Source organism: Euleptes europaea, chromosome 10, assembly GCF_029931775.1.
Source record: "Euleptes europaea isolate rEulEur1 chromosome 10, rEulEur1.hap1, whole genome shotgun sequence".
Lineage (NCBI taxonomy): Eukaryota > Metazoa > Chordata > Lepidosauria > Squamata > Sphaerodactylidae > Euleptes > Euleptes europaea.
Genome location: NC_079321.1, coordinates 17,118,248 through 17,130,290, shown reverse-complemented (window position 1 = coordinate 17,130,290; position 12,043 = coordinate 17,118,248). Strand labels below are relative to the sequence as shown.

Below are 12,043 nucleotides of genomic sequence, written 5' to 3'. Positions count from 1 at the left end.
TTTCAGGTTGGAAAAACAGCAGAAGGGAAGCAGTAAGCCCCCTCTCCCTCCACACTGCAGTCCCATCCCAAATCAGACCCCTAAGTGCCATAGAATTAAGATTCAAAAATAACTGGGGGCTCTAAACATGCAATTGCCAGCACACATGTGGTTTGACAGGACACAAGGTGGACATGGGATGGACCCAGAAACAGTGTACTATGTAGTCAGGCCCTCAGTGTGGAGGACATGCTCAGTATGCACAATGTTCTGACATCTTGACTTAAAGAAGTGTTTCCTTACTGGTGGGTCCTGATCCAAAAGTGGGCCATGAAGCCTGAGAAAGCGGGCCCCAGTCTTTTGCTGTTTTATGGGTTTGTGCACGCTCTGTTTTGTTTTGTTTTTAAAATGGGTCGCCAAACTACGTAAATTTGAACTGGTGGGTCACCACACGAAAAAGTTTGGGAACCACTGACATTAAGGATCCTGGGTAGCAGATATTGGGAACAGCTCCTTTCCCCCTTAAACACTTGTCAGTTGCCACCAATCAGAGCAGACATTGCTTATCAGTGGTCTGACTCAGAATAAGACAGCTTCATATACATACATAAATATCTCCATGCTGTGATATGGAATCTTTGTGGGATAGGCACTACACAAAGACCCTAAAATCCTCTTTCATACACTTAAAATACATTAGAGAGAATCATGCTAATCAGGGGTGTGACTTTCATAAACAGGATAATAAAACTGAGCATATGGGGTGATTAACTAGTACACCAAAAACTAAATATTGTTATAGGAGAGGATTGTTGTCTTCATTTTAAAAAAATGCGGGCCAATCTTGGCTATGTTCGGCTTCAAATACCTGCCCACTTTGCATTTCTCTACTGCCTGGCTGACAACACCATAAAATGTAGAGATATGAGAAAAGTTTGTTCTTGTTAATTGCTATTGTTTCTCCATAGAGAACAATAATCCCCTTTGGGGATGACCAATTGGCCTTTAATTCAGGCTTCTGTGCTTTGTGCCACATTAACAGAGGAAGTGATATTCTCTTTGGGAAAGCTCCAATTTTTCTTTACACAATGACTGCAAAGATTACCGCTGGGATGCTGCTACCTTCTCCATATCAGCCAAGGGTCACTGTGTGGAGGACATTCTCGGTAGCTGAACCACCCCCTCAGTCAAATATGGATGAGTGCGGGGATTGCAAATACAAACAGAATATTCTGGGAGGGTTAGTGCTCAGTGGCAAATTACATTTGAATGAGCTCAAAAGCATACATCATTTCTAGGAGACACATGCTTAGGTGAACTGGTGTGGTGTAGAGGCTAAGGGTGCTTTCACACATACTGAATAATGCACTTTCAATGCACTTTCAATGTACTTTGCAGCTGGATTCACTGTGTGAAATGGCAAAATCCACTTGCAAACTATCGTTAAAGTACATTGAACGTGGAATGAAAGTGCATTATTCAGCATGTGTGAAAGCGTAAGAAAATCTGGGAGGTCAGCAGTGTGAATTTTGCCTGTACCACAACTCTAGTATATGACTTTAGGGCAAGCCTTCTGTTTCAGCACAAACACCCCAACTGCAATATGGGAATGATTTGAGGAGAAGTTATGGTTAAATGGAAGAATATATGCAGAATGTCCCAGGTTCGATCCCATGCCATCTCCAGCTAAAAGTGGACCCTTGAAATTCTGGAGAGTCATTGCCTATCAGAATGAACAATACTGAGCGAGATGCATCAATAGTCTGACTTGGCACAAGGAAGGTTTATATGTTCAACACTATAATTTGTACTCAAGGTCTCCGAATCCGGTACCCCAACCGATTTATCTCACAACAGTCAGGGTAGCAAAGTGGTGGAAAACAGAATGGACTCCCCCCCCCACACACACACACGAATTCAGTTGTCCTAACTCTGCCCAACTCTGCAAAATATCCATTTCAGCTTTCTGGAGCCTCTTGGAAGGCGCTCAAAGAGCAGCAGTAGGCTGGGCTACTGTAATGCAATCTAGAAGAAGTCCTTGAAGACAATCTAGAAGCTTCAGCTAGTACAAAGTGCAGCTGCCTGAAAGTTAACTGGAAAGAGTCATTGATTTACCTTGTCCTGCCACTTCTAAAATGATGCATCACTGGCTTCCTATTTGCTCCCAGTTCAATTCAAGGTTCTCATTTTAACCTTTAAAGATATTTATGACCTGGGGCACACAGATCGGAAGGAATGTCTCCCCCTGTTGCCCTCTCCAGACGTTACAGTTGTGCATAATGGGAGCCTACCAGCCACATGTAGATCCTCCCAAAATGTGTGGCCATCAAGTTGTGTGACCAAGGGAGCCTACCAACCACATGTAGATCCTCCCAAAATGTGTGGCCATCAAGTTGTGTGACCAAGGGAGCCTACCAACCACATGTAGATCCTCCCACTACACGTGATCATCATGTTTTGTGACCAAGGTTTTGCATGTATTTATTATGTGTGTACAGCTTCAGTATGCACAGACCAACTACTGGTGTTTTCACTGTTTTACATTCATGCATACCGAGGCTGTTTCTGTATGGTAACTATGCACATTGTCTCTGTTCACACAACATGGCGAGCTCACATACCGGGAGGATCACAGATAGTGCATGCTCCTGATCGGTAGGCTTCCAATATGTGCGAGCATAACATCTGGAAAGGGCTAGGGGCTGATGTGCCTACTGTGCTCTTCATATAAAAATGTATTGGTTGTGGTTTCTATTACATCTTTTGTCAACATCATTTTCTAAGCCAGGGTTCCCCGACCTTTTCAAGCCTACAGGCACCTCTGGAACTCTGACACAGGGCACAATCACAAAATGGCTGCCACGGGAGGTGGAGCCAATCACAAAATGGCTGCCACAGGAGGTAAAGCCAATCACAACATGGCTGCTGCAGGAGGCAGAACCAACTACAAAATGTCAAGGAGGGAGGTCATATACAACTCTAATAGTACCTCTTCAATATTTAAGTCAGAAGCTCTGTTTAATAGGGTGCCTTTTAATCTGCATCCCCCACCCCCACCTAGCCCTGTCCACTTTCTAAAAGCACTTGGCGGGCACCAGAAAGGTGTTGGCAGTCAGCATGGTGCCATGGTGTGCAGACAGAATTGTACACTCAACCTCACAACAAACCCACAACTTGTTTTGCTCATTTTGTTTAGGCGGCCAGCAAAAGGCAGAAGAGAAGAGAATAGGCCACGACATAGAACTGAACACAAGGCTTTCATCAGAATCCAAAGAACTGGAGAGACCACCAGAAGGGACTGTGAAGGAAAGACTGAATGAAGAAGAATTCAAAAGACAGGTCAAAGGAGGTGAAAAATGGCATCCAGAGGAAGGAAAACATGAGGGAAAAGATGACCAACAAATTGCCCCCCAAGGGAGCCCTGATTCTTATGATGAAGACCACAAAGAGGAAAAAAAGAATGAGGGTGAGAAAAGAAACGAAGAAGATGGAAGCTATCCAAGAAATTACCACAGTGAAGAAGGAAGCAGAGAAGAGAAACATAATGAGGAGGAGGAGCATGAACCTCTGGACAAAAAGTCACTTTCTACAGTCGGAAGGGTGGCTGAGGGTGACCACAAACATTCTGTGGGCCTAAAGCACTCTGAGGAAAGTGTACAAAGCCAAGAAAAAGGAAACCAGGAAAGCAAGGAAGAGGAGGAGGAGGAGGAAGAAGAGGAGGAGGAGAGCAATGAAAAGTATCACCACAGTTTTCATCGAGAATATGAAGATTCTTACGAGAAAGAAGCTGAGGCCGAAAAACGAGACCACAAACCAAGACAGAACCACAGGAAACCCAGGCTGGGCAATTCTTCTGAATATAGAAGACATCGTAATGGTGAAAAGAGGGATTCCCTTGAAGAGTCAAGCGAGGAAGAAGATGACTTCTGGAATAAAAGGGGCCACTGGCCCAAACACTATTATGAGACAGGACATCATTATGAGGAAAAGAGAAACTCCGAGGAGATGCATGACTCTGAAGAAATGGAGGGAAAGGGCAGGAGTAAAGAGTACTACAACAGAAAGTATCACAGCAAAGAAGAGGAAGATACAAGACACCATGGCAGGGAAAGTGAAGAGAATCAGCACCACTATGAGAGAAAAAGACTCCATGATGAGCCACAAAAGGAAGTAAGACGCCATTATGAGGAAAGGAAGCCTCATGGCGAAGCAAGTGTTGAAGATATGGGCAAGCAACATAGTTTGGGGGGCTGGGATGAGAAACAGCGAAGAATGGCCAAGATGGAGGAGATCCCAAAGTCACCAAACATGGTCATGGAGGAGGGAGAGCAGAGGTTCTACAGCCCAGAAGAGGAGACCAGGGAAGAAAAACGGCACTATCCTACTGTCCTGGAGGAAGAGCTTGAAAAGAGACATTACAGTGAGGGGAAAAAACATGGCATTAATAAAAGGACATTCCTAGTTGAGGAGGGCTATCCAAGAAGCCACTATCTCATACAGAACGTGAAAAGAGCTGCAGCGTCATACATGCCTTACTACCAGCAGCTCAGATGGAAGAACAGACATGCTGAAAAGAAGGACGATACGGCCGACCCGTTTTTGGAGAGCGAAGAAGAACCCAGGTCCCGCCTGGATGAAAGAGATTTCTTTCCTGACTATAATGACTATGAGCCATGGGAGCAGAAGCAACTTATGGACAGCCTGAATCACAAGCACAGTGAGAACAGCCGCCGTGAAAAAACCCACAAATTCGACGTTAAGAGACAGTACAACAGGATGGATGAACTCGCCCATCTTCTGAACTACAGGAAGAAATCAGCTGAGTTTCCAGAATTATACAGCTCCAACGAAGATGTGAAGAGGGGACACGTGATAAGGAGTGGTGAGGGCAAACTCGGTCAGAGGCCTCTGACACAAGAGGAGGTATTTATTTATGATCTGATATGAAAGTTTAATGGAAATAGTCTTGGTTTAAAACCAACACTTAATACAGATATGCTTAGTGGCATGTGGCAGAGAAATTCCACAGACGCTGTACAGTGGGTTGGATTCTGCTGCTCTGGTAAATGACAGCACTCTCCCCATATTCAAGATGCCTTCCCCTGATGGAAAGAGTCTCTTGCCATTAACAGAATGGATTTGCAGGATCCAACCCAATATAGGTAAAGCCCTATATCGGGTTTAGAGGTTAAGAACGGTGGTTTCTTAACTCTGATCTGGACTCTGATCTGGAGAACTGGGTTTGATTTCCCACCTCCACATGAGCGGCGGAGGCTAATCTGGTGAACTAGATTTGTTTCCCAGCTCCTAAACATGAAGCCAGCTGGGTGACCATGGGCTAGTTGCACTCTCTCAGCCCCACCTGCCTCACAGGTTGTCTGTTGTGGGGAGCGGAAGGGAAGGTGATTGTAAGCTGGTTTGATGCTGCCTTAAGTGGTAGAGAAAGTCAGCATATAAAAACCAACTCTTCTTCTGTTCACAACCGGAGAGCATAGATAAATTACAATCAGTGGCTTGTATCTGACCATCTGTTACTGGATTATTAGTAATCAATCAAAAATAAGAGTGCCGCACCAAACCAAATGAAGGAAAAAAAAAACAGCAATTGGTGCAAGGGGAAAGTATTTAATAATTAAATTGCCCCTACGCATTTCGCATACACTTCTTCTGTGACTGGAACATGGCATTTTCTTTGCACTCCTTTTTGTTCTTAGAGTCCCTTCTAATGGGTTTTTTTTGGGGGGCTGTAGTGGGAAGGAGGGAGGGAAAGCAGCATTGTATAGCCCGATCCCATCAAATCTCAGAAGCTAAGTAGGGTTGGAACTTGGAGGAGAGACCACCAAGGGAGGCTCTGCAGAGGAAGGCAATGGCAAACCACTTCTGCCTACTTGCTTGCCTTGACAGCCCCTTGCTGGGGTCGCCATAAGTCAGCTGCGATTTGACGGCACTTTACACTCAGTGGGAAGGGACATGGGGGTTAAATTGTTCTCCTTGCTCTTCCACAAGCACAGTTGTCCTAAGGAAATGGGGTTATTTCATCCCCTTGTCCCTCCTCATTCCAGCCCCCTAACCCATGTGGATATCTCTCTTTGCAGACTTCACAACCCCAGGAATAGTCTTTCCAGGAATGGAATGGGCTGTGGGAATGGAGAGGAATATGGGGACATTCCATGTGGCTTCGGTGCACAGATGGTTGGATGTCAGCCAGGGTGTTACAGTGAATGATCTGGCTTCAATTGGGTTTCATTTAGTCCTTAGCTGCCCCAGAGGTCCTTTACACTTGTATTTAATGTGAATTGCACAGACTGCTGATGTTGCTTCACTTTTACCCACAGAGACATTCAGCAAAGCTGGGTTCTTAAGTATTGAATATTGCAACATAAAGTCTGATGTAAAAATGTTTTGGATGTTTTCTCATTTGAGGCTTAAATGGGCTTGTAGTGGAATGGCGTTGCTGCCCCATAAAGGAAAGGGTGCTTTCTCCCCCAGACTTCCCCCCTCTCTGGCTTGCAGCCCTCTTAGGAAGCTGGGGGCAGAAAGGTTGTCCATGGTAGCATTCCACCACCCCTCAGCTCTGAAAATCTAGCCCCTCACTTGGTTACACCAAGGGGAACGATGATGCCAAAGGGGAACGTTATCGTCGTGCTGCTGAGTGTCCAAGGCAGTGGGTAAGGAAATGTGCAAGGCTCTTAGTTAAACAACTTTGATAGCTACAACGCACAACTCATAGGTAACTACTAGGCAAATCTAGATGCAGCTAACTAAAGTGAAAGAATATGAAATATGGGAGGTAGTTGTGAGTTTCCTGCATTGTGCAGGGGGTTGGACTAGATGACCCTGGTGGTCCCTTCCAACTCTATGATTCTATGGTTACTGGCTAGTAAATTTACAATCCTTGAACATCTGGTCCAGCCTCTGAGGGAGGCTGGCTGTTGGTTGCATACTGCAGCCACCATGGTCACACATGGAAGCATCTTCCTGCATCACAGTGTGTTTTTTAGTATTATGTGGGGCTTTTTTGTGTCAGTATTCACCAGTATGTACCAGCACCTTTTTGGGGGCCCTTCCAAGTCCTGAGGGAATTGGTAGAAATCAGTGCAGCCTTATATACAAGTACCTGCACTGATTCTTTATACAAAATAAGCACCGGTATTACTAGGGTTGCCAACCACCAGGTACTAGCTGGAGATCTCCTGCTATTACAACTGATCTCCTGCCGACAGAGATCAGTTCACCTGGAGAAAATGGACGCTTTGGCAATTGGACTCTATGGCATTGAAGTCCCTCCCCTCCCAAACACCACCCTCCTCAGGCTCTGCCCCAAAAGCCTCCCCCCGGTGGTGAAGGGGGACCTGGCAACCCTAGTTATTATGTATGAATGCAAATGTCTGATGTGCCTTCATGAGATTTCAGTGGGATTTAAGGACACACCTTGGCTACACCTCCGTCATGATGCTTCTGTGTTTGCTGAAATATGAGGACTGAAGGAATATCAAAATGCCAGTGTTTACAATTTATCTCTACTAGTCAGGAGCCCCGTGGCGCAGAGTGGTCAGTTGCAGTACTGCAGTCCAAACTCTGCTCACGACCTGAGTTCGATCCCAACGGAAGTCGGTTTCAGGTAGCCGGCTCCAGGTTGACTCAGCCTTCCATCCTTCCGAGGTTGGTAAAATGAGTACCCAGCTTGCTGGGGGTAAAGGGAAGATGACTGGGGAAGGCACTGGCAAACCACCCAGCAAACAAAGTCTGCCTAGAAAACGTCAGGATGTGACGTCACCCCATTGGTCAGGAATGACCTGGTGCTTGCACAGGGGACCTTTACCTTTTACCTTTACCTTTAGTCAGGCTATCCCAAACGCCCCTTAATTTCTCAGTACTTCTGGCTGGGCAGGGGCCTGTTGATTTGGCTACCATCCATGAGAGACAGCTTTGGAGTTTGGGATGGGGATAAAAAGTATGGGAACATCATCAATCTCTGCCCCATCTGCCTGCTGGGCAGGTCCAGCACTGCTTCCCATAGAAATAAAAAATTTAAAAAGTGGCACAGTGCAGTGGTTGAAACCATCCATCATTGGGGGTGCATCCTATCCATTTTATAGAGTAAGGGCACTGCCATTCATAACGGATGTATATAAATTAGGGTTGCCAGGTCCCTCTTTGCTACTGGTGGGAGGTTTTTGGGGCGGAGCCTGAGGAGGGTGGGGTTTGAGAAGGGGAGGGGCTTCAATGCCATAGAGTCCCAATTGCCAAAGCAGCCATTTTCTCCAGGGGAACTGATCTCTTATCGGCTGGAGATCAGTCGTAATAGCAGGAGATCTCCAGCTAGTACCTGGTGGTTGGCAACCCTAATATAAAGGAATAGAGAGGGAAGTAGGCTCAAGATGAAGCTGATCGTATTCTTTCCTCTGTGAATCATGGAACCCCCAAGTAGGGTCTTCTCTGCAGATCTTCATACATTCAAGGGAACGTATGAGAGAAGGCAGTTCTTCCACCATCCTTTACCTAACTCATGCAGAGCTTTAAAGATCAACAGCAGCACTTTGTAACTGCTCCCAAAGAACTGAAGTCTGTGATTCCATGAACTACAACAATCTCCTTTTGCATGCTATACAGGAGAAAGAACTGGAAAATCTGGCCGCTATGGACCTGGAGCTACAGAAAATGGCGGAGAAGTTCAACAATAACCGGCAGGGATGAATTTTGCCTGGCATGATGTGGGTATGGTAAAGTGTAGCGTTATTGACAGTAACCTCTATTTATTGGTAAAAATCACTGCCATCACTAATGTTCACTTTCCCTTCCTGACAGAAACGTTGTTCACTGTGCACTAAATATATAACAATTTACAGAGCTGCACGCATGTTTCGGAAGCAGATGCGCTAGGAAGACCAGATTAGCACGAATCCTAGCAGATAAGCATATGTCCAAGGCAGATGTTTTAACATGCGTGTGGCAATAACGGTGTTTGTGTTATTCAGAAATGTACTATTTGTCTCTTTGTTTGAAATAATAAAAATCATTGTCCAAAATATCACATGTCTGTCTTCTTTGTGGAATGTCATGCTGGCCACAAGAAGCAAAGTTATACTATTTATTTATTTACTTATACTTTGCTTTTTCTTCCCCAATGGGGATGTAAAACAGCTTACAACATCATTCTCCCCCCTTTTCCAATTTAACCTCACAATAACTTCCATGGCAGAGGGGACATTCGAACCTGGGTTTCCCAGGTCCTTGTGTAACCACCATACCAGCGTGGAGCCATCAGTCAGTCGATGAACGCCTCGAGCCACTTTACCCAATAGACCCTTTTCACCAGGATGGCATCTATGCATGAAGTTTGTACATGCATCGGCTGCTGTGCCTACATTTGGATGAATACACATAGATGGCGTGGCAGGGCCAGTGTGCTTGGACTCTGAAGTGAAGGATGAAATGGTTATTTGCTGTGATGTGGCTACATTTTTAGATTTTGTATTTTACTAGAAAATACATTATCTTATTTAACTAGCCACCCCAAGCAATGATACAAACTTTGAATTAAAACATTTGTTTTTATTGTAAAAACTTTAGTAATAAAAATGAAAAAGTGAAATAATGTAAAATGTAAAAAACACCAGAATATATGCAAAATATATGAAAGTTACATGAATTGTAGCAAATTAATATAGATTTGGATACAAGTACACAGTAAAAAAATTTAAATTTAAATACCATTAAAGAGTTATGTTGGGGAGCCTTACCCAGACAGAATGTTAGCCTGAGAAGGATCTCAGCTAGTCTAGCTAGTACCCGGAGGTTGGCAATCCTATTGCTTCCCTCTCTATTCCATTTATATTAGGGTTGCCAACCTCCAGGTACTAGCTGGAGATCTCCTGCTATTACAACTGATCTCCAGCCGATATAAATCAGTTCCCCTGGAGAAAATGGCCACTTTGGCCATTGGACTTTATGGCATTGAAGCCCCACCCCATACCCTGCCCTCCTCAGGCTCTGCCCCAAAAACCTCCCGTCAGTGGCAAAGAGGGACCTGGCAACCCTACCTCCCCCCCTGACATCTCAGATCAAAAATGGCTAGGCCTTAGGGTTACCAGTCTCCAGGTAGTGGCTGGAGGTCTCCTGAGAATACGACTGATCTCCAGACCACAGAGATCAGTTCCCCTGGAGAAAATGGCTCGCTTTGGAAGGTGGGTTTTGTGGAAGATTTCCCCAAGGGACAGTACTCTCAAAACTCAGGACTCTAGCAGTGCAGGACAGCTGCACTGACACTGAACAGTGAGTAATGGCATGACTGAATACACCCTCACTCATCTTCAAACTCTGGACCTTTAGTTTGGGAAGGGGAAAGAGTTTTGGGGTGGGGAAGTATCATACCTAGTCGTGCAAACTGTATTTCCCTCTTGTGTAAAGTGCCGTCAAGTCACAATGGCTAACCACCTCTGGAAGCCTCTTGCCTTGAAAAACCTACGGGGTCGCCATAAGTCAGCCGTGACTTGATGGCACTTTATACACACACACACCTTTAAGCAAACAGGCTTGTGGAATATTTACCCCCACAACAGCCTTGTGAAATAAACTAGGAGTAGCAAATAATCTGGTTAGACCTCACCTAGAGTACTGTGTTCAGTTTTGGGCACCGCAATTTAAGAAAGATGTAGACAAGCTGGAACGTGTCCAGAGAAGGGCAACAAAGATGGTGAGGGGTCTGGAGACCAAGTCCTATGAGGAAAGGTTGAAGGAGCTGGGTATGTTTAGCCTGGAGAGGAGAAGACTGAGAGGGGATATGATAACCATCTTCAAGTACTTGAAGGGCTGTCACATAGAAGATGGTGCCGAGTTGTTTTCTGTTGACCCAGAGGGTCAGACCAGAACCAACGGGTTGAAATTAAGTCAAAAGAGTTTCCATCTAGACATTAGGAAGAATTTTCTAACAGTTAGAGTGGTTCCTCAGTGGAACAGGCTTCCTCGGGAGGTGGTAAGCTCTCCTTCCCTGGATTTTTCAGAAGAGGCTAGATGGCCATCTGTCAGCAATGCTGATTCTATGACCTTAGGCAGATGATGAGAGGGAGGGCCTCTTGGCCATCTTCTGGGCATGGAGTAGGGGGTCACTGGGGGTGTGGGGGGGAGGTAGTTGTGAATTTCCTGCATTGTGCAGGAAGTTGGACTAGATGACCCTGGTGGTCCCTTCCAACTCTATGATTCTATCTAAGGGGGTTACCGCATTATGTATTCCCAGCAATGTATTAAGAGTTTGAAACTGTTATAAAAAATACTGTTTGCACTTTGTTTGTCCCCTTTAGCTGTGAAGACGTCTTCCAACCATTTTTTAGCCGTGGCATCCCAAAAGCGATGTTTTTTATAACAGTTTCAAAGTCTTAATACATCGCTGGGAATACATAATGCGGTAACTCCCTAAGGTTACCTGGGAATTGGAATGCACGCACCTTTCCTACCTCCACACCCAACACTCTCTAGCTTCCCCTATGAGCTCTGTGATTATCCCATGTTAGTTCATAATTAGTGAATTCTTGCCGTGCATATAAACTGCTCTGTTGTGACAAAATGTTGAATATTTAGCTGCAGGCTCACAGCAGTTATATTGTCAAGGTACTTACAAATTCTCAGAGCTCCAACAGATGAAACAAAATAGCTCATTCCAGCTATAGAATGCAAATTGTAGACTTCTACAGTTTCAGTCTGCCGGAGGGCTATTCAGGAAAAAGAGTGTTTAACCCTTCAACTCAAACCAGTCCTCAAAGAAATTTCAAACATAAATTACAAGGCAAGATTACTGCATCTGAGTTAATTCACAAGTTCAGAGCAATGGACCCCACAGGGCTGAATAGGGACATAGGATTTTTATCTCATCACAGATGCTAATTTTCTGCCCCCAAGCATTTCCCCATTGCTCTAATCGAGCTGGTTAAAATATATATTGTATGTACCTTTGCAAGCATTCTTTACAATACCCCTCCCACAAGGATAAAAACACTCAGATCACCATTTCTACTCTACTGTGTTTGACAAAGGGAGCTTTGACTCTCGAAAGCTTACACCCTGAAAC

General features: G+C 44.9%; 1 protein-coding gene across 1 annotated transcript in view; it reads left to right on the top strand.

The window, feature by feature from the left end:
• Positions 1 to 8,774, top strand: part of CHGB (chromogranin B) — a 31,202-nt gene extending 22,428 nt beyond the window's left edge. The window contains exons 4-5 of the mRNA XM_056856869.1: positions 3,176 to 4,902; positions 8,593 to 8,774. Of these exons, the coding sequence (XP_056712847.1) occupies positions 3,176 to 4,902; positions 8,593 to 8,676 (1,811 nt within the window). The 3' untranslated portion in view covers positions 8,677 to 8,774. The remainder of the gene's footprint in view (positions 1 to 3,175; positions 4,903 to 8,592) is intronic.
• The last annotated feature ends 3,269 nt before the right edge of the window (positions 8,775 to 12,043 follow it).